The sequence below is a fragment of the Epinephelus lanceolatus genome, chromosome 22, assembly GCF_041903045.1.
Source record: "Epinephelus lanceolatus isolate andai-2023 chromosome 22, ASM4190304v1, whole genome shotgun sequence".
NCBI classification, from domain to species: domain Eukaryota; kingdom Metazoa; phylum Chordata; class Actinopteri; order Perciformes; family Serranidae; genus Epinephelus; species Epinephelus lanceolatus.
The window spans coordinates 35206217-35230197 of record NC_135755.1 but is presented as its reverse complement, the minus strand read 5'-3'; the positions used below and the strand labels follow the sequence as shown (position 1 = coordinate 35230197).

Here is a 23981-nt window from a genome sequence, read left to right as displayed (position 1 = left end):
CCTACAAGTTCAACGGATACAGCAATGTCTGAGCCTGTCAGTACCACCCCATTATCTGAATCAACTGGTCCCACTAATTCAGTAACATCACAGCCTGCAGAGACCTCTTTGCCAACTGAGCCTACAGGTCCTACAGATACAGTAACCTCTGAGCCTGCTGATACCACCTCAGTATCTGAATCAGCCAGTCCAACTGATTCAGTAACTTCTGTTCTGGCCACGACCACTTCGGAACCTGAACCAACCAGCCCCACTGATACAGTAACATCTGAAAATGGGGAGACCACCTCAGCATCTGAGCAAACCAATCCCACTGACACAGTAACCCCTGAACCTGCCCAGACAACCATGTCACTTGAACCTACAAGTTCAACGGATACAGCAATGTCTGAGCCTGTCAGTACCACCCCATTATCTGAATCAACTGGTCCCACTAATTCAGTAACATCGCAGCCTGCAGAGACCTCTTTGCCAACTGAGCCTACAGGTCCTACAGATACAGTAACCTCTGAGCCTGCTGATACCACCTCAGTATCTGAATCAGCCAGTCCAACTGATTCAGTAACTTCTGTTCTGGCCACGACCACTTCGGAACCTGAACCAACCAGCCCAACTGAAACAGTAACATCTGAAAATGGGGAGACAACCTCAGCATCTGAGCAAACCAATCCCAGTGAGACAGTAACCCCTGAACCTGCCCAGACAACCATGTCACTTGAACCTACAAGTTCAACGGATACAGCAATGTCTGAGCCTGTCAGTACCACCCCATTATCTGAATCAACTGGTCCCACTAATTCAGTAACATCGCAGCCTGCAGAGACCTCTTTGCCAACTGAGCCTACAGGTCCTACAGATACAGTAACCTCTGAGCCTGCTGATACCACCTCAGTATCTGAATCAGCCAGTCCAACTGATTCAGTAACATCTGTTCTGGCCACAACCACTTCGGAACCTGAACCAACCAGCCCCACTGATACAGTAACATCTGAAAATGGGGAGACCACCTCAGCATCTGAGCAAACCAATCCCACTGACACAGTAACCCCTGAACCTGCCCAGACAACCATGTCACTTGAACCTACAAGTTCAACGGATACAGCAATGTCTGAGCCTGTCAGTACCACCCCATTATCTGAATCAACTGGTCCCACTAATTCAGTAACATTGCAGCCTGCAGAGACCTCTTTGCCAACTGAGCCTACAGGTCCTACAGATACAGTAACCTCTGAGCCTGCTGATACCACCTCAGTATCTGAATCAGCCAGTCCAACTGATTCAGTAACATCTGTTCTGGCCACAACCACTTCGGAACCTGAACCAACCAGCCCCACTGATACAGTAACATCTGAAAATGGGGAGACCACCTCAGCATCTGAGCAAACCAATCCCACTGACACAGTAACCCCTGAACCTGCCCAGACAACCATATCACTTGAACCTACAAGTTCAACGGATACAGCAATGTCTGAGCCTGTCAGTACCACCCCATTATCTGAATCAGCTGGTCCCACTAATTCAGTAACATCGCAGCCTGCAGAGACCTCTTTGCCAACTGAGCCTACAGGTCCTACAGATACAGTAACCTCTGAGCCTGCTGATACCACCTCAGTATCTGAATCAGCCAGTCCAACTGATTCAGTAACTTCTGTTCTGGCCACGACCACTTCGGAACCTGAACCAACCAGCCCAACTGAAACAGTAACATCTGAAAATGGGGAGACAACCTCAGCATCTGAGCAAACCAATCCCACTGACACAGTAACCCCTGAACCTGCCCAGACAACCATGTCACTTGAACCTACAAGTTCAACGGATACAGCAATGTCTGAGCCTGTCAGTACCACCCCATTATCTGAATCAACTGGTCCCACTAATTCAGTAACATCGCAGCCTGCAGAGACCTCTTTGCCAACTGAGCCTACAGGTCCTACAGATACAGTAACCTCTGAGCCTGCTGATACCACCTCAGTATCTGAATCAGCCAGTCCAACTGATTCAGTAACTTCTGTTCTGGCCACGACCACACTGGCACCTGAACCAACCAGCCCCACTGATACAGTAACATCTGAAAATGGGGAGACCACCTCAGCATCTGAGCAAACCAATCCCACTGACACAGTAACCCCTGAACCTGCCCAGACAACCATGTCACCTGAACCTACAGGTTCAACAGATACAGCAATGTCTGAACCTGCTTTTACCACCTTGGTATCTGAATCAGTTGGTCCAACGGATTCAGTAACATCACAGCCTGCAAAGACCTCATTGCCAACTGAACCTACAGGTCCTACAGAAACAGTAACTTCTGAGCCTGCCGACACCACCTCAATTTCTGAATCTGTCCCAGCCATGACAACATCTGCACCTGAACCAACAAGTCTCACTGAGAAATTAATTTCTGAGCCTAGCAAGACTACCAAGATAACGACTGCATTTGAATCAACTACTCAGACTGAAACAGAAACATCAGAGCCTGCCAAGACTACATCACCTGAATCAACAGATCTAACTGACACAGTAACATTTGAAACTGGGGAGACCACATTGGCAGTGGACCATACCAGTCCCATTAACAAAGTTACCTCTGAGTCTGTTGGTACCACCTTCGTATCTGCACCAACCAGTCAAACAGATTTAGTGACATCTCATCCCGCTGGTCCCACCTTGGTTTCTGAACCAACCGGTCCAGTCAAGACCACGTCAGCAATTGACATAACCAGTCTGACCAACACAGTAACATCTGAATCTGCTCGGACCACATCATCAGCTGAAGCAACCACTACAACAGGCCCACAATCTACCCAGTCAAGTGGACCACCATCCTCACCTCCAACAGAACCACCTACCGGAACATCAACTGTAACACCAACAGACCAACCACTCACTACTATACCAACTGCACAGCCATCCATTCCTTCAACCAAACCACCAACTGATCCACCAACCACAACACCATCTGCTACGCCAACAACTCAAACAACCCCTCAACCAGTAACAACAGCAGATCCCTTAAAGTGCCAAAATGGGGGATATTTCAATGGATTTAACTGCACATGTTCTGCTGGATTCAGTGGAAAACTTTGTGAATTTGTTGAAAGCGTTGACCCAGGTACTGTCAAGTCCTTGCATGCCCTGTCATTTTTAAATGTAACTAAAAGTTACAGATCACATTTTTTTAATTAGTTATTATCCTAAATTTTCATTAATGGTGTCCAATTTGTTTGATTCTCTTTGCAGTTACGTTTAACAGGTCAGTTGCTGTTAATGTGGTGATCAATCAGGAATTTAATGACAAATATGAGGACAAAACATCGTCTGAATACATAGAGTTTGTTGGCAACTTCACCGACCAGGTAAATGGAAAGATGGATGCATTATACTGGTTTACAGCCATTTAGGTTCTAGACACACTTAGTCAGTAATTCCAAAATAAACTGTTGTAACCTCTTTGCTATCTTTTGAATGTCGCAGTATGTTGTAATATTGAGGATTTTATAGCATGTTGAAACATTTGGGACTTTACACAACTAGTTGTGTGCTGACTGGGAAAAAAAAGAAGGAGAGGCAAATCTGCATTTATCAAATGCACTAAACTGAGCAAGCAATCACATTTCAAATAATACTTTGCTCTGGATACATATGTTGTTCAGCTTAACTTAAATGACTATCAAAACTCAAAATGACATGCAGGCAGAATACATTGAGCATACCATTCATTCAGGCAGTACACAATGTCAAGCTCAGCTCACATCCCAGCTACATCAACTGATCTCAAACAGCCCCAACTGATGGATCAGCTGATTGATGGAAGGGAGTCAGCTGATAGATCACATGATTCCTTTCTATGTAACCATTAGCAAATCCCATTCAGGGCACCCTATTTAAACTGTTTTGGCCTGTCTGCTGTTGCTGTTTCCTCTGCAAGCTGCTTTGCAACCCACCTTCACCCCAACCCCTCTTTTTCATACTGTGTCTGACTTATCAGTATCATTTCTGTTGGTCGTTCATGCTTGTTCTGTTCTTTTCCCAGGGGGTCTTTGCCAGTGATGTGATGAATAACAGCACTACTTTTTTCAGTAACGAGTAATCAAAAAAGTTATTGTCTCCACTGTTATAACGCCGTTACCGTTACTCACAATAAAATGTGTCATTACTCGGCTTTACTTGAGTTCACTGAAGCAGCTTTCACCCAAGAAAGCTCCTTCTCAGCGGAGCTCTAAAGTTTTTCTACTTTGGTGAGGGCAGGTGAGGGGGAAGGAAGGGAGAGACAACCGCATAAGTGATGATGATTGGCTTAGGGAGAGTAAAATTTCATCATAAACCAATCAGAGGCAGAGTAGGGCGGGTATTCACAAGCACACATGCAGGGTTGTCAGGTCCGCTTACCAACCACGATTTTGGGCTTGTTTCTAAAATGGAGTTGCTTATTTGGGCTTGCTGTCTAAATGTCGCCTTTCTCTATATATCCGTCTAATAAGTTATTAAAACTCATGATAGTATGTCGAACTGCAGGATGTTTCCACAGCTCCACTCCCTCCGCCCCTCTCCTTCTCCACATACACACAGGTGACAGTTAGTCAGTGAGACTTTTCACATTTAAATTGCGCGTTTAATGGAAGTTCTTTAACTATTTCGCTAACAAGTGGGCAAAATAAGAAAAGAATACAATAAAGATTTATAGAAAGAGAGAGGGTTAAAAGATTTGACTTCAAGAGGGGACGATTCAAAGGCAGTGTGCAGATTCAGATTCTGTGTAAAATATTCCATAGCCCTGGTTGCTTGTTTGTCTGTCTGTTACGTTGTCCCACACAACAATGCAGTGTAGTGTAGATAAGTGTACAATGCTTTATAATAATGATTTATTCTATTAAGTGGCAGTTTCATTCATTTAACATATTCAATGTTGAGTTTCATGACATACAGTTGAGTTTCATTACATACTGTACAGTTCCATTAAGGGGGGTGTCCAAGCAATTTGACATATTTGAGCATTTTATAAAAAAGTAACACTATATACTTTTCCAGGTAATTAGTTACTTTTATAGTGCAGTAACTCAGTTACTAACTCAGTTACTTTTTGGGAAAAGTAACGAGTAATTACAACTAATTACTTTTTTAATGTTCCCAACACTGGTCTTTGCTGCTGCTCTCTCTGCCGCAGGCAGTATGTGCTTGGAAGGGCAGAGAGGTGTACTCTCTCTGCTTTAGGCTTGTCATGTAACCACCTGGAAGGGCAGAGAAGTTTGCTCTTTCTGCGTAGGCCTGACAAAAGTCATAGAGGCCCCAGAACAGAGCCATACTACTAAATATAATATTGCTTATAATACTGCCCTGACTGAATTCTAATCAAATTACACAATTATAGCAACATGTTGAAACAATAGCAAGACTAGTGATGCATTAAAATTTACGGAATCTTCTTTCACTCCCAGTCCAAAAAAAATCTAATTTTAATTGATGTTATTATTGATCAAAATTATTTGAATTTAGGATTTTGACAATTGACTGAGATAGCAGAAAAACAAATCTTAGGATCATAAAAAGCAAAATGATGATGATGGTTAATAAAAGGACACATTGGTGATTTAGACCACTCCAAATAGTACAGATGTTGTTTTGTTTTCCTCTATAGGAATTCTGCTTTTGAAACATTATTTATGACATGCTGTTACTTTTTCAGATGGAAGCATATTACAGGGGAAAGGACATAAAAAACTTTAAAGGAGTGGTGGTAACTAGTGTCAGGTAATGTACTTATGAATTCCCAGAATCATTTTATCATTGATGTATTTTGCTATGTAATGTAAACAGGGGAAGAGACATCCGTTTTGATATAACTGTGTTATTACAAGGCTGAGTGTTCTTTATGACAGTTTTCTGCCTGTTCTTTTCTCTTAGTCGTGGAGGCCCTTTGGTCAGATTGTCAGATAACACAGCTGAACAGGTAAAGTTATTCAAATGCCTTATCAGTATGATATTGAATAAGTGATAAGTTATTAATGATTGTTCCATATTTATTTCAGATGAGATTATCAGATGAAGCCATGTCTATCTACAGTATCACACCAAGAACAGAAGGGTAATTTGAGCACACAGATCTTCAACAATCAATCAATCAATTTTATTTATAAAGCCCAATATGATAAATCACAATTTGCCTTGGGGGGGGGGGGGGGGGGGGGGGGTAGAAACCCCAGGAAGAGCAACTGAGGAGGGATTCCTCTTCCAGGACAGACAGACGTGCAATAGATGTTGTACACATCTTACACCAATAATGCCCAAGTCATTTAACAGATAGGCACCAGGAAACTTTGCATGTTTGCAAAATGGTTTCCAATAAAGAAACGTCTAATTTTTGCCTACCAGAAAGTTCTGTTGTTTTTGAAATTCAGTTGTGTTTTGTCATGTACGACATGCTTCTGTGTTTTTCTGATTTTCTGAAGTTTTGTTAAGCTATACTGTAATTCTTCATATTGGGATTTAGGCTGATAAAACAGGTGTATTTACTAACAATAATAATAAAGGATATTTACAAAAGGAGAGTAATCTTGCTAATATTTTATATTCTGAATTGCAAAATTTCAGTTAAATCAATTTTATTTATATATATATATATTATTTATATATTTTATCTATATAGCCCTCTATTACAAATCACACATTTGCCTCGGGCAGCTATACAATGTGTGCAGCATACAATACCCTTTTTCCTTTTAACCCTCCATTTGGGTAGGCAAAAAATACCCCCAAAAACCCTTTAACGGGGACAAAATGGAAGAAACTTCAGTAAGGGCAACAGAGGGGATTGCTCTTCTCAGATGGACAGACCTGTAATAGATTTCGTGTGTACAGAAAAGACTAAAATAAAAAAAATAAAAAAGACTTAAACCATACTGACATGTTGTATGACATTCTTCTACTTCAGGGTTAGTGTCGCACATGATGTGGTTTTGGGGATTCCAAACAATGCCAGCTCTGAACAATTATATGAAAGCGACTTTAAAGCAGTTAAGGAGGCTGTTGTCGAGCTTCTTGGCTGCACAGCAGGTAAGATTGAAAATCAGTATTTATATACATATTTACATACAGTGCGCATTGTTAGCAAACCACAAGATCAGAACAATATTCATTCAAGTACGGCAGTTTTATTAGCATTGATTTGCAAGCTTTATGTTAAGACTTATTTCTCTGATCAAAAACACGTTTTGTATTCCAAACACACTGTGGTGTGCATACATAATGCAAAATAAATTTTTGTCCTCTGAATTTTTAGATTGTCCTTACAACATCACAGCTGAGCCCACAGTGACTGCAACAGAGACAGATTTTGGATGTAAGTATTGCATGCATGAAATTCCTGAAATTTCTCAGCGTCATCAGTGTGCTCTGTGTTTGTGTTTCAGGGGCAATTTAATCAAATTTAAAACAATTTCAGACATGCTCCAATTTGCTAAAATAATTAGTTAAATTCTTTAAAAGCTCTGTTAACTGTTTTAATAGATTTTTCTGACCAGTTAGGGGTAAAGGTATAAAACTGTTTTTAGTTTGTGTATGTATGTGTGTGCCTTATTAAAGCTACAGTTGGTGACTTTTATGAAAATAACTTTGTGTCATATTTGCTGAAACTGTTACGATAGTCTGAAAGAAGTACATGAGACAGAATCTGTAAAAAACAACACATTGTCACTCCAACCTTGTCAGATATTGATTGGTCATGGACTTTCCACATTGAGATATGATGTGCAAGGTACCCTGAGTGTGTTGGTTGTTGATGTTCTGGGACACTGTGTCAACTTCAGCCTGTTACATGCATTATCTGTTTTCAAAATACACTTTGAGTTTGCCTACAGTCTCTTTCAAAATAAATGTGCTACGTAAGTACAACACTGCAAACTGATGTTTTTTTCCTTCACCAACAAACGCACACAGATCCGTTTAGCCAACACATTCACAATGTTGGGTTTTTGAAAAAAGGACATGGTTTGGCTTTACAATCTTACAGGAAGCAAACACTCACCTCCCAGGTGGTTGTTAACCCATCCACTACCCTTTAACTTTTGTTAGTGTCCCAGTATGTTTCCCCCTGACCCCGGTGGTTGCCATTAAACAATAACAGCGATTGGCCGTGTCTCATGCTGACATGAAAGGACAGCTTTTTTTCATATATGTCACTGACCAAGCACTGGTATTAGGCAACTTTGGAGTAAAACTGTGTTTGATCAGATCAGGCCCTCTAGCTATATATGTCTGATCCCAATCAGTTAAAAAAAATACTTTGATCGGCCCAGATACCAATCTTTGAGGTCAGATCGGGACATCCCTCGTAGCTATGACGATGACTCATTGTCAAACTCTGGTCGGCTGTAGCCAGATCTTATCTCCCACTGTCCAATTCCTCTTTCAACTACAACCCTTGTTCCCCACATGGTGATGTCACCCAGTCTTAAGAAATGCTCCATAAAACAGCTGTGGCCAGAAGCATTATGTTTTCGGGTCATTTTGTTTGTCCATCCCATTCTCATTAGCCTGATATCTTAGTAACACCTTGAGAGAATATCTTCAAATTGGACAAAAACATCCACTTGGACTCAAAGATAAACTGCTTAGATGTTGGTGGTCATAGGTTAAAAGTCAAGGTCAATATGACCTTGTGTCTGTCTCATTCTCATAAACGCAACATCTGAAGAGGGCCTTGAGGGAGTTTCCTCAAACTCATCCACATTTTTGCAACAACATTTGAAGCATTATCAACTCTCATAGCTGCATGAGTGTGGACAGACATGCATGCAAACTGTAACTGCAACTTGACTGGTTCACAGAGGTTTACACCCACATGGCAGTAATTCTATCCTATTCATTCACTTGCAGTAAGGCCATTGGAAGTGTTACAAGACAATAGAGTAGGCAGAGGAATATGATTTTGTTCACTGATTATCTTTCTCATTTAGTGTTGTGTGAATATAGTGACAGTTTCAGCAAATATCAAAAATGTTATTTTTCATCAAATTCGCCAACTGTAGCTATTTAATAGCATATACAGTCAGTGTCCACCTTAAGCACACCTGCTAGCTGACTAACATACAGTAAATAGTCATGCAGCTACTCCAAATAATGTTGCTACAATTTAATATTCAAATCATCAGACAAGAGATGTGGTAAAATTTGATTTAACTGGCAAGGCATACTGTATTACCTACACACTTTGTTTATATATGGCCATGAGGTTACTGGGGGTAGCATCCTCCTGATGTACAAAAGAGGGAAAATTGGCACACACACATTCATACACTGGTGGCCAAGGCTACAGTACAAGGTGCCACCTGCTACTCAGTTAAACATTCATACGCATTCACACATCAGGAGCAATTTGGGGTCCATTATTGTGCTAATGGATATGTCAACATGAGGACTGGAGAAGCTAGGTATCAAACTGCCAATTTTCCAATTGGTGGACGATCCCTTATACCTCTTAAGCCACAGCCTCTGCAGCTGCTGATTAAAATGTTGATACTAAAAATGCAGGGATACACGTATTGTTTTGTACATGTCTGTATACAGACTATGTGCCAGGTGTGTGACCCATGCCTGAGACAGTAGTAACTGAGCCTGCCCCAAGCCTGTCATGCATTCTGATTTTTATTTTAGAACCATAGACTGCATTGTCTGACATTAATCCAGAGTTAATCAGGCCAGCTGTTAGTTAATATGACATTTGATGACATGATAATGATGACATGATGATGACATGACAATGACATGATTATGACATGATGATGACATGTTGATAATGACATGAAGATGACATGTTGACGATGGCATGATGCTTACATGTTCATGACATGGTGATAACATGATGGTGACATGATGATGACATGTTGATGATATGTGGATGACTGTCATGATGATGAAATGTTAATGACATGATGATGACATGTTGACGATGGCATGATGCTTACATGTTCATGACATGGTGATAACATGATGGTGACATGATGATGACATGTTGATGATATGTGGATGACATGATGAAATGTTAATGACATGATGATGACATTATACATTTTCATATTTCCTACAAATATAATCATATTAATCAAATTACCACGTATATTTTGTATCTACTTGTACTTGTAGCTACAGTTAAGACCTTGTTTTCTTATTTTGAAAAACAGGGGTAGTCACATTTGTGTCCCGGGGCTGAAAGAAATGCCCTTCAATGAATAATTACAGAAAAGTCAATCAACATTGATTGAGGAAATTACTGGAAGGTATTAAATGATAAGATCAAATCAGGAGTCAGCAAATACGTTTCTTCCTACATTTATTCATGCAGTCTTGAGGCTACTTTAGTTAAACATTGGTCAAATTGTGTGCAGACCTGAAATAGTGTAAAGAGTATATGTCTGTCAACTCTCAGTTTTCTAGTTACACCAAATTCCTGCAATTTCAAGGACTTTAGGTATGGACTCCAGTATGCAGAAATATTTAAATACACTGTTTTGAAAAATGACAATACTCCTTTTCCCTCACCAAAATTTAACATAACTGTGGAGAATTATTGAGCCCCCTTTCCAACAAGTTAGCATAACACAGTTGATACCAATAGATGCTTTAGGTCCTGCAGTTTAATATATCTGTGTCTTCACTGTAGCTTTAAAACCAACCCTGCGTCCTCCATCATAGCCTAACAAAGACAGCAGGTCTGTCATAGGCCAAACCTGACCATAACCCATGTATGCCCTGCTTTGTATGCCGTTAAAAATGTGAGGTGTTTTTGAAGGCATAAGGAACCTGTTAGATGGCAGATGTTCCACTGTGCTGTAACCACTGAGTGTTAAAAGCATATTTGACAAAGATAGCATTGACAGTGAACTTACTGGACTCTTTATGTCTTGGTTCTCTCATCAGCTGTATGTGAAAGGTTTGTGGACAATGAAGATGTTGTGGAATACTATGAACCTGTGACTGCTGGTGGAACTATCACATGTGCGACTGTATGTAACAGTCTACATCCACATCCAAAAAAATGCTACCATAAAGGAATCTGCAGAGTGTACAGGAACACTGGACCTCTTTGCCAGTAAGTGGGCTGTCAGTTTGGTACTTGTTACACCAGCAAACGTAATAACAGCCCACAAATGTAATAAACCACAAACGTAATACAAATCTGCAGCTTTGAATGTAATAATCCCGCAAATGTAATAAATTTCCCACAAACGTAATAGCAGCTGTCTACTACAAACGTAACACACAATTTTCCGCAAATGTAATAGCTATTACAGTAGCAGGAAGTTATTACATATGTGGGAAGGTGAAAATCTAAACTGTAATAACTTCCCACAAATGTAATATGAGACTGAATAATGATCTTTGTGGTTGTTGTTGTTTGTTTGTTTACTTATACACCTGCCAATAGTGATGCGTGTGTTGACAAGCAACCCGCAGGTCGGGTGGGGCGGGTCAGAAAGTGACAGAGCAGCGTTCTGAGTGAGTTAGAAATAACTTACAGAAACACACACACACACACACACACACACACACACACACACACACTGGTCATTCCTTGTCAGTTCACAGAATTACTCTGTGGCAGCAAATATGTCGTTTAATTGGATTTATTTTATTTTCTTCTGCCTCTTGTTAATACGGATTTCTCTGCAGCATCTGGCCTACAGCGGGATGGGTTGGCTCTCATAGGGGGTCAGGTGCAGGTTGTAAGGTTTACAATAACTTAATCTTCAGGTTCATCCCAATTGACACAAGCCAAAGTTGCCTATGGGTTACATCTATAACAGGAAACCGATGGAATTGGGAGCCGGTGATGTTTTTATTCCCACAGCTGGGGAAATCACAAGTTCGCACCATTTTGGTATTCCTCTGTTTATCTACAGCAGCTGACGAGGGTGTGTCGTGAGCCTGAGCTGGTGTTTGCGCTGTAGTAGTAGGTATATATAGGGCTAGTACATCTTTTTCCTCACTAATAATAGCCTACTGGTTCTCTGTTGGAAACAGCTGATGAAGTTTGCGTTAGCCGTTGCTATCCTGCTCACTTGCACGGTGTGGTGATGAACTGTCTAATTGATTTCTGTTGCAGTGCTGTCTTGCGGGCCTGCACGGCGGAGTGATACTGGCCAGAAAATAGTCCCAATTGATAGTAAGGTCTGACGTAATGTGGGGATGTTTTAAAATTATTGAAATAGTCTAACAAAACACATGCATACTTTTTTGTAGCTTAAAACCTTTTGGTTATGTGTCCCCCGTACATCTTCAGAACTACTTTTCTCCAGTAAGCTATGGGCGATTTCTCAGAGCAGGAGGCTCGTTGACAGTAGTGACACCGTCACATCAGAGCTACAGATGGTCAGCGTTTCACACAACTTCATGTCCAAAAACCCGAACTATCCCCTTAAGGGATGGGGCTATGAGCCTATGGTGGTGGCTTATGTAGCCTATGTTTGAACCATTTAATTAAAATATGTCTGCATATCAAAAGCCAAAAACTTGAATATGTCGTTCATTCTTTGGAAGGGCTACAAGCATGATTTGTGACATCACAAATATTTTAGAAGCCAGTCATGGTCCAATGTTCAACTTACACAAGTGTGATGTGGAAACTTGAAGCCTCCAGTGCACATACACTGGGAATGGACTTAACAGTGAAACCTTTGGGATGAAGAATACAATTGGCATATTGATAGATTCTAGCATTTTTATTGAGAGAGAAGGTGTAGATGTCATTTTAAAGATTTTAACAAGATAATTGAATTTTTTGTGGAAAAACTATAACATTCATTATTATTCAAAGAGAAACATTTATATACGTTAAAACATGTCTTGAAGGAATCTTTAATGATTAAATTATCATTTATTTTCATCAAAAAAAAGATTGTGAACTTAATTGTGATGATAATCACAATTATTTTAATCAATATTATTACTATTATTATTATTTTTCTTTTAATTATTTCTTCCCCATATACACACATATACAAAATCACACATACAATAATATAACTCGAACACACATGTACGCCCACAAACAGAGCTGTCTTGGTCCATGTTACTATCAAAAAGTACACGGACCAGTCTTAAATCTTGAAAAATGTTTTCATTACTTCAAAGAATGAACGACATATTCAAGTTTTTGGCTTTTGATATGCAGACATATTTTAATTAAATGGTTCAAACATAGGCTACATAAGCCACCAACATAGGCTCGTAGCCCTAGCCCTTAAAATCATATGAGCATTTTCATCAGATAAATGTGAAAACAGCCTTCGAATGTCAAGCTCTGCACATACATCATTCTGCACAGTGAGGCTCAAACATTCATCTGTAGGAACAAGAAGAAAACACATTTTTGAGTGGAGGAGAATTAAGTTATTGTAAACCATGGTTTTTAAAACCTTACAACCTGCACCTGACCCCCTATGAGAGCCAACCCATCCCGCTGTAGGCCAGATGCTGCAGAGAAATCCGTATTAACAAGAGGCAGAAGAAAATAAAATAAATCCAATTAAATGACATATTTGCTGCCACAGAGTAATTCTGTGAACTGACAAGGAATGACCAGTGTGTGTGTGTGTGTGTGTGTGTGTGTGTGTGTGTTTCTGTAAGTTATTTCTAACTCACTCAGAACGCTGCTCTGTCACTTTCTGACCCGCCCCACCCGACCTGCGGGTTGCTTGTCAACACACGCATCACTATTGGCAGGTGTATAAGTAAACAAACAAACAACAACAACCACAAAGATCATTATTCAGTCTCATGTTACATTTGTGGGAAGTTATTACAGTTTAGATTTTCACCTTCCCACATATGTAATAATTTCCTGCTAATGTAATAGCTATTACATTTGCGGAAAATTGTGTGTTACATTTGTAGTAGACAGCTGCTATTACGTTTGTGGGAAATTTATTACATTTGCGGGATTATTACATTCAAAGCTGCAGATTTGTAATACGTTTGTGGTTTATTACGTTTGTGGGCTGTTATTACGTTTGCTCTTCATTTTTTTTTAAATAATAAAGCAGGCTTTACTCGTACTGTTAGCAGATATACCTATTTAAAGTAATGCACAAAAATTCGTATATAACACACATAATCAGACTGCGATCACAAAAACAATGCACTGACAAGAGTAAAGAAAGGGGCTGTACAGAGCACAGAAGTCTGCATTAGGAGGCAGGTTGGTGCGGTGGAAACCAAGTTAAGGAACATCGTCACCATGTTTCTTTTCCTTAACCTAACCTACAGACCTTTCCTAAATCTGACCTTTGTAACTTTACTCGTCTAAACTAGAGCTTAGATTCTCTGCCTGAACCCGAGCCCGGCCCGACCCGGCTTGGGCCCGCGGGCTCGGCCCCCCTCCCTCTGACGGGTCCAGTCCGGGCCCGGTCAGATATGACGTTTTTTTTTTTTGTTTTTTTTTTAAAGCTATGATTTGATAATGTTATAGACTATGTATTGTAGTGACCCTGCAGTAAATGTTCTGTTATAATGTCAATGTTCTGTGAGTTAATGGCATGTTCGGGATTGAATAAGGTGCGGGGTGCGAGTGTGACGGGGATGAGGAGGGCTGTGTGAGTGCGCGTGCTGGTGTGTGTATGAGCGAGCTGGAGGAGAGAGCAGGAGTGCACAGATGGAGTTACAGCTAAGTTGTTGTTTGTTGGTTGTTTTGGCGTGGTTACGGCCAACAGTAACCTGTACTGTTCAGTAATAAACGGTGGTTTAATTGCCGAATAACTGCGTCATCCTTTCCACACGTCCTGGCAGGCGCTACAGTATTATAAAAAATAAAATTAAACCACACTTTGTATGACACATAAAGTTACAACAAACTTAGTTACAATGTTGCAACATTGTCCGCGCACAGCCCTTCACCACCTGGATCCTAAAATAAACACCTGTTTTATTACATAATCATGCTTCCGTGTTGTGCCATTCATTAAGATCTTATATTTCTGTCATTCAAATAACAAGAATTGTGGTTTAATACTCTAAATTATAACAGCCAACTTATTGAAAAATGTCGGGTTTAAATCGGGCTCGGGCCCATAATTACAGTTAATTGGACGGGCCAGGGTCGGTCCGGACATAACGTGTACGGGCTCGGGCCGGGTCGGGCTGGATTTTTTGGGCCCAATCTAAGCTCTAGCCTAAACCTAACCTATGTAAATTTAAATTAAGTAACTTATGTGACAACTCTGAACCATGTTTCTCCTTCTAAACCTAATCTATCTTTTCTTTGCTAACCATAACCTACGTAATTTTGTGTTGTGTACGCAACCATGTTTCTTTTCCTAAACCCAACCTATGAAACTTCACTATCATGAACCTAACCTGAGTAACTTTACTTGCCTAAACCTAACCTACATGATTTTACGTTAAGTACGTAACTTAACATTAAGTATGTAACATGACATCACCAAACCATATTTCTTTTCCTAAACTTAACCGAAGAAACTTAACTTAACTTAGTAACTTACGTAACTTTACTCTCCTAAACCTAACCTACGTAACTTTGTGTTGCATATGTAATGCAACACAAAGGGTCATTTTAATTCTTTAGAGAATTCCAGGGCTTTATATTCTACATGTTGACAGGCTTGTTATTACAAGGGTTAATGGTGTTTTTTTATGCTGCTTTATTTGAATTGTCTAAAGCAGCTGTTCACTGTTTAACTTCTTCCTTCTCTGTTTTAGCTGCCAAAACGTTGATTCCACCTGGTACTTGGGCAATGACTGTAGCTTCCCTATACAGAGGACTGCTTTCTATGTAGGGTTAAGTTTGACCCTCGCTTGGCTGTTGGTCACTGTGGGAGCTTTAACTGCATACCTGCTAATTAACAAACACAAGGAAACAATGTAAGCTGTACACTGGCATTACTGGTTGTTTGTCAAACATTTTTTCACATGAGGTTGATGATTCTGCTTTACATGAGCATGCTGTTTTTCAAAGCAGGCAAACATTAGTACTTAAAATGAATGTATGAACTGTGCATGGTGTTTAAACAATAGGAACATGCTAATAGGCAATAATAGGAATAATGTTTCGTAATGTGATAATACTTTATATTTTTCTTCTTCGATGCATATTTTTTTTTATCTAATGTTCTACAAATAAATTTTAGAACCTTGTATTTCTTGTTGCCCCATACAGAAATGTAATATATGACATATGTGCCCCTATATCAAGTGATGCCATTTTTTTTTTTAATTTTATATACTTTATTTTATATACTTTATTAATCCCCAAGGGGAAATTCAATTATATATATATATATATATATATATATATATATATATATATATATATATATATATATATATATATCTGTAAAGTGGCGTATTATTATCATATACATACATCCTGTGGCTATATGAAGATAAATACGCTATACCTTTGTAACATATATAAAATATCTACAATAAATTTGTTTATGTACATAAAAAATCAAAAATATGATGAATTTCAATATGGTATCATATGTTGCTACCTTATATGTTAACAATACATATACAATTTTTAAATTTAAGTTTTTTAAGTAACATATAAGCTTCTGTGTGCTTATTTATGTTTTATTTAATTTAATTTAATTTAATTTAATTAATTAAAAAATACTTGTCTGTCTTTTATATTTATGTATACAATAACAACATAGGTTGAGGATGGACATATATATGTACATAACATATATGTCTACAATGTAAGCATATGTTACATATGTAAATATGAAAAAATATTAATATGATGAATTTTTACATGGCATTATATATTGCGGCTATATTTTGTATGTTAACAATATATATTTAATTTATATATGCAGGTTTGTGAGAACAACATATATACAAAAATTCTATGCTTATTTATGTTTTTCATTTTCATTTTTAAGATACAAATGGCTCAATATGTGAAATTGTTCCAATTTCTGATACATTCATACATAGTTTGTACATTTTAATTCCTATGAGCATACATAAAAGAAAATTTAATATATGTACATACATTAAATTTCCATCTGAGCCATAAGGTTATAATCAATTACTTAAATATCAACCCCAGTGTTGGTATATTAGTAAATTAAACTTGTTTCAATTTCATGCCTGAAAATCTTATGGTGCAGAATACTGTAGCCAGTATTGTAACCACAGTCCAAAGCTCTTTCTCAGCTGGAAAAAAAGATAATGGTTAAGTACATTTTCTGCACATTTTTTGTAATAAAAGCTGCAATGGTACCATTTCATCTGTGTTTGCAGGGGAAGAGACCTTAAAGAGCAGCAGGTGAATCAGTGGCTGACTGAGGACTTTGAGTGGTCCAGATCCAACCGGTCCAATGACACATATAATGCTGGTAAGTTTGTAATACATTAAACACACATGCTTCATTTTGTATTTTGCTGCAGTAGTAAAATTTTGTATTTGTATTTCATGTTTGTGTCTACAAGGTAAAATTTGCCAGGCCCTTCTTAACTCCCCATATTTTTACAAGTGTTATTTACTGTACTTATTAACATTATTTTATACTTTCTAGCTTTTCTGGTGCTTTCAGCCACATCTCATTGTCCTCTGAAAAGAGCAACCCAATCGCTAGAAAAAATGTTGCCATTGAATGTCTCTGCATCGCATGAATATCTTACATTTGTACTTTTTTTTGTAGCAGATATGTTGAAACATTACAGGTTTGATTTTAAAAAAAACACACACACCAACATTTGATGCCACAAATCCTGCTTGGAAGTGCCAAGATGTGTCCATACAAAAACAGAGGCTCTATAAAAAAAAACACCCAGGTTTGGTAAGAAACACTGGTGGAAACACCACGAAGGGTTGCCAAATGACAACTGGTGTTGTTATTTATTGGTTTCGAACAGTCGTCTGCAGTGGTCTGCAGCTTGGCATGTGTCTCACCTAGGTGAAAGGCTATGCACCGTCGCCTTCAACTCCAGATGACAAACTTTTACATACTTTTAAATGTTACAGCTGAAAATGACAACAAAAATCAACAAGATCACCAATTTTACATACCTCCACAACTGAAATCAACTGCCAGTTTTCTACCAGAAAGTGACTGTTGTTTATACTGTTATATTAATTTGTTATATAGACTGTTTCAAACTTGAAACTTAAATGCTTAAATTACATTACATTCTTTTCTATTTTATTTCTTTGTGATCCTTTGTGATCACACATGTGTGAGGCACTTTTCCTAGCTTCTGATTGTCTGTTGTAAGATGTCTCTATGTATGTTCTTATGGAATAGAATGCTTTTTGTGGCTGCAGCATGGGTGAACAAGCCCAGGGCAAATTTCCCACTTGTGGGACAATAAAGTTCATCTTATCTTATCTTATCTTATCTTAAACAGGTCCCTTTGTTGTTTCTGCAGTGTATGTAAATGACATCAGCTGACAGGAAGTCAATATAGACCCAAACTGTTGCCTAGCAACACAATTTTGGAGAGACCCTCTATAGACTAAAAAACAATGTTTTTTTTTTTTTACAGTAACTTAAAAAATAAAATGAAATGGCACTGAGCAAACACTGCCTCAGTTGGTTAGTTTATAGCCACTTAAAAAAGGCCAACAACACGGTGGTAAAGTGGTTAGCATTGTCGTCTCACTGCAAAAGGGTTCCTGATTCTTACCTGGGGTGGAAGGTTTGAACCTGGGGGTAGGGGAGTCCTTCTGTGCTGAGTTTACATGTTCTCCCTGTGTCAGCGTGGGTTTTTCTTTGGGCTCTCTGGCTTCCTCCCACAGTCCAAAGACATGCAGGTTAGGTTAACTGGTGACTCTAAATTGGCCATAGGTGTGAATGGTTTTCTGTCTCTATGTGTCAGCCCCATGATAGTCTGGCAACCAGTTCAAAGTGTACCCCGCCTCTTGCCCAGTGTCAGCTGGGATAGGCTTCAGCCCCCCGACGCCCCCAACAGGGTAAGCCATTAGGGAAAATGAATAAATAAAAAGGCCAGACTGAAAAAATCAGTATCAGTTTAAGTGTACACTATATTTAGAATATTTTCACCACTTACCTGGCCATCAGCGATTTCCAATGGGGAACTGAAGCACTTATCTCAAAGCCACCATGCTCCACTGACAAAAATAGTCATTTTAGAACACAGGAGTTGCTGGTCTACTGCTGCCTCGATCAGTTACTGTGTAAGGTAAAGCAGTGAAAATATTTCAAATATAGCATATACTTAAACTGATATAGATTTTTTTTCGGTGGAGTCTCTTTATGTGGCTAAAATACATTTTGCTGCGGCTTCTGTCCACAGCAGTACATTGCTTAGCGTCCGTACCAGTAGATTTGGTTTGTCAAAGACACTAGCAAAGCAACATAGTACATAAAGCACAGCAGAAATGTAAGATAGACCAGACCACTGTGTTTCACTATATATCTTTAATCGTTACAGTTACAGCTTAAAACAACAACAGAAATAAACATGTTTGCTGATTTAACATATCTCCACTATTCAAAACAATTGCAAGTTGTCTACTGCTAAGTGTTAGCACGATATCTTGGTGATTCAGTTTATAAAGATAAAAGTGCTGCTACAGTGTCATTACAGTAATTTCTTCGGCTGCAATGACGCTGCAGAGACACCAGGATCGCAAATGTGGAAGACCCTAAAGCCTAGTTCACTACACGATTTTCACCCTGATTTTGAGACTATCGTAATCTTTTGAGTGTTCATACCTGACAACGTGTGTTTCTGTCAGCGGGAGTCTCACCAGCTGCGTTACGACCTGTATGTACACACCACAAGATTTCTCCACCAAGCCCTCGCCGACAGAGCCCCAGATAATGCAGTGACCTCACCAAACTTGGAGAGGATACATCATAAAGGCATGGATATTCTTAATTATCCTGGGTCCAAACGCAACGCACTCCCTGTGATCCTGTGAATGCTTCCATTGTTGTTGTTGCTTGCCGGCTTGTCAGTGTTGCCAGTGTTGCCTTGGGAGAGAAACAAGCAACCAGGGCTATGGAAACAAGCCCAAAAGAAGCGACTATCATGCGTTTAAATAACTTATTAGACGGATATATATATAGATAAAGGTGACATTTAGAGAGCAAGCCCAAAAAAGCAACTCCACTTTAGAAACAAGCCCAAAGTTGTGGCTAATAAGCAGACCTGGCAAGTGGCAACCCTGCGGCTTGTCCTCACATTTCTTCCGTCCTCCTGCGTGCTGATGTGGGACGTATCCCGCCTCTCGTTGGCTGATGCTCTTTGTCAGTTGTGTGTCAATTCAATTCAATTCAATTCAATTCAATTTTATTTATAAAGCCCAATATCACAAATCACAATTTGCCTCACAGGGCTTTACAGCATACGACATCCCTCTGTCCTTAAGACCCTCACAGCGGATAAGGAAAAACTCCCCAAAAAAACCCTTTAACGGGGAAAAAAAACGGTAGAAACCTCAGGAAGAGCAACTGAGGAGGGATCCCTCTTCCAGGACGGACAGACGTGCAATAGATGTCGTACAGAACAGATCAGCATAATAAATTAACAGTAATCCATATGACACAATGAGACAGAGAGAGAGAGAGAGAGAGAGAGAGATGCAGGTAATGACAGTAGCTTACAACAACATTAATGAAAGTAATAATATTATAGTTATAGTTCTGGCTACTGTGGTACAATATGTTGAAAGTATATATTAATATCTGACAGTATACTTGTGTGACAATAGTCATATGTGTATAATAACAGTAGAAGTATGACTAATGACTAATGATGGCAGCAGCAGCAGGAGGCATCTGGCAGGACCACGGCAGCAGCACAACCACACACGTCACGCTGTCCAGGCACCGCTGCGGTATGAGTTAATCTGAGAGACAGTGGAGCACAAAGGCTCCGGAGAAGAAGCCGAGTTAGTGTCAGTCTTCTCCAGTTTTCTAGCATGCCAGATATCCAGTCCCAGTCACAGATGGGGGCAACTTGCTCGTAGGCTTGTTCACACATGAGGACTCGTCGTGGCAGACTATCCGCCGACTCACCTCCAACCCAAGGTGGCTCTCAAGATCCTCTGCGACCTCAAAATCGCGGTGAAAATCTTGTAATGTGAACTAGGCTTAAAACAGTGACCAATCAGACCAGATTGGACTTAAAGCTATAGTTGGTAATCCTGTTCAGAAACACTTCTTGTTATACTGGGTGAAATGGTCCTTCTATCCTGAGAGTAGTCAATACATAATGTGTTCAGAAAAAGGAACGAAAAAAATCCGACCTCTGTGGCAGCTGCAGGCCTGTAAAAACTCCCAATCCCTGCCTCTCGGTGCGAATGGAAAGAACCAATCAGATGCCTTCATGTCTTGTCCTGCCCTAGCCCCCCTCCGTCCTTCCCTCCCTCCTCCCTGCATGCACTCATCATGTGTCACCGTTGCCGGAAATATTCAGCACACTCCTCAGCAGAAATACCGAGTTAGCAGGAGTTTGCTGAACAATGGCAGAGAAAATGCAGCCAAAAGTACCACTTCTAGCGTTACTTGTAACAGCTCGCCCCGCTAAACAGGCTGAGAAAAGAAAGCCGGAGGCAGAAAAGGCTGCAACGAAAAAGGCTTTGGATAAAGCGAGAGGACAAACCAGAGTCAACATCAGTGCAGCTTTTGAATGGTGGAGCTGAAGGTGATGCAGAGGTTGCTGTCTTTCTGCTGGACAGGTAATTATTTGTTTGCTTCGGGGGGATTTATTATTTTACTCGGCTCTCCTCCGCCCTGCTGACTTCTACTGCAGGATGCGCGTTCAAGTTTGTGGAGCCGTGGCTTTGGACGGAGCACTGACGGGAGGGGGAGGAGGGGGTGGAGCTTAGAGGAGGTGCCGCTTTCAAATCTTGCTAGCTCTCCAGCATTACCAACTATAGCTTTAAAGAGACAGGGGCTAAAACGGATCATCCAGACAAAGGGTGAATACAGGTATACTCAGGCAGACAGTATGAGAAAAATAATGATTTTTTTTTTAACATTTAAGCATGTAAACATGTTCTAGTAGGAGCCTGAAATACAAGTATGAACCTGATAATATGGGACCTTTAATTCCTTTTTCCTCCAATGTCTCCTTGTCCTATTTTAAGGAGATTACAGGAACCATTCTTTCACACATGAAGAATCAGCCGTCCACAGAGAGGAGCAAGGTGTTTATAGGCTTCCTGCACCCGTCTACCACCTCACTGGACCATCTTTGGATACTGACAGCAGACAGTCCAGCCCATCAGCGAGCATATACCCACCATCGCAAATGGCACAAACACACAATAATCCATTTTCTAATGCTGGATTCTCACAGCCTTCCAGCCTACCCCACAAAGACTTCTCATCCAACCTGGTCAGTGCACATCTACTGAAACACAGAGGCTGATTGGTGTTGTTTTAAACACGTTGGGTTTTTTTTCCATTTAGCTAGTTCTTCATTTGTCTCTTTCTTTCCACAGATGCAAATCAACAGACCTCAGATCAAAACCTCCTGGGATGCCTGAGCTGAGCACTGAAAACTGAAAACTGACTGAGGCTCAGCTTGCTTGCTAAACTTATTCTTGATGAATGACGACTACTTGTTTGTCTTTTTGCTGCCTAATAAAAACTTCTTTATAAACATCTAAAATCCAGCAGGTATTATACGTTAGTCTTGTACACCTTCATTTAAGCTATTTATGCTTTATTTATTGATTTCTTAAACTGATAGCAAGCCAACGTACAATCACTATTTATGAGTCTATTGAATGGTCCTGTCATAAATGCAACTTTATAAAGCTTCTAAGGATCAGCTTTGTTGACATTACGTCAATAAGGCATTTTAGCCTTTAATTGATAGGACAGACAAGTGTGAAAGGGGGAGAGAGAGAGAGGGAGTGACATGCAGCAAAGGGCCACGGGCTGGAGTTGAACCCAGGCCTCTGCGGCAACAGCCTTGTACATGGGGCGCCTTCTCTATCCACTAAGCCACCGGTGCCCCAGGCAGAGAATTAAGGAGACACTTGCTCCCTTTAAAAAAAACACAACTTCAAAACCCCACTGGAGACTTCAAATTTAGGTTTGCCTGTCAGAGGCATTTTAATTGGGTGTTTTAGTTCAATAGCTAGTGGGCCATTATTAAGGTGGATTAAATTACTAGGCCACAAACATGTCAGTGACCGTCAGTTTCTAAAGATGTCACATCAACAACACACATCACCAATATAAACACTGTACCATCAGTATGTGGCTGTAACAAAGGTTACAATATTGTAATTCTAGTGGGTGGAACCCAATGAATGAATGCCCTGTCATGACATAACATCGACCAAGCCACAGTGATCCTGACCAGCTAAAGGTTAGTCACCGTAGCTTGCCTTCTTATATATTGTAGATCCACCACATATTTAGGTAGACAAGTCCTGATTGGAGAACTGGTGGTTGGGGGTGTTGTTTTACCCATAGAGTCTGGCTTTGGGACGGCATTTATAAATGGGCTGTTCACTACCAACTAAACTACGGATCAGTTTTGTTTGAAACGATTAAGATCTGAGGTAGAAGAAAGTGCACTGTGAGGCACAGAGAATTGAAAATATGGTGATTTTGCACTTTTAAGTTTTAACCTTAATGCTTTAAAAGCACTTCATGTAAATAAAGTTACAGACATCAGGAAAAACAGTGAGGAGTGTGAGTGAGTCATTTTGGTTTCATTTATTTATTTATTGGTTTATTCAACAGGCACATTTCACATTAATATTGCTGCTAAGTGCACCAGAAATAGCCAAAAGGTTCATATTTTATCTATAGTCATGTAAAAAAAAATATAAGCTCAAAACAAAAGAGTTATTGATACAGTTTATATATGTGCATAGAAATAACAAAAGAGAACATTGATGTTAGCAAAGAATATACAGGACATACATTGTGTTGGGACTTGACCTCGTAACAGGTGCCAAATTATTGGGAGCTCATGGTTCAAAATACCAAAATGGCTGTCAGAAATAATTGATACTTATCAATAAT

General features: G+C 39.7%; 1 protein-coding gene across 1 annotated transcript; it reads left to right on the top strand.

Annotated features, from left to right (window-relative positions):
• Positions 1 to 2241: 2241 nt before the first annotated feature.
• On the top strand, positions 2242 to 23868 carry LOC144459816 (uncharacterized). The gene is made up of 12 exons (XM_078164501.1): positions 2242 to 3112; positions 3241 to 3356; positions 5684 to 5748; positions 5902 to 5947; positions 6027 to 6082; positions 6929 to 7050; positions 7277 to 7336; positions 10912 to 11083; positions 15709 to 15870; positions 17263 to 17357; positions 22082 to 22332; positions 22439 to 23868. Exons 1-12 carry the CDS (start codon positions 2353 to 2355, stop codon positions 22481 to 22483), a joined length of 1950 nt encoding a protein of 649 aa, XP_078020627.1. The 5' UTR covers positions 2242 to 2352; the 3' UTR covers positions 22484 to 23868.
• Positions 23869 to 23981: the final 113 nt, after the last annotated feature.

What these genes read in the sequence shown, in the direction of transcription:
- LOC144459816 (XM_078164501.1), top strand. Translation starts at nt 2,353, where the DNA reads ATGACAACATCTGCACCTGAACCAACAAGTCTCACTGAGAAATTAATT. An exon ending in TGTTGAAAGCGTTGACCCAG is followed by an intron (nt 3,113 to 3,240) that starts GTACTGTCAAGT and finishes TTCTCTTTGCAG; the next exon opens with TTACGTTTAACAGGTCAGTT. An exon ending in CAATGACACATATAATGCTG is followed by an intron (nt 17,358 to 22,081) that starts GTAAGTTTGTAA and finishes TCCTATTTTAAG; the next exon opens with GAGATTACAGGAACCATTCT.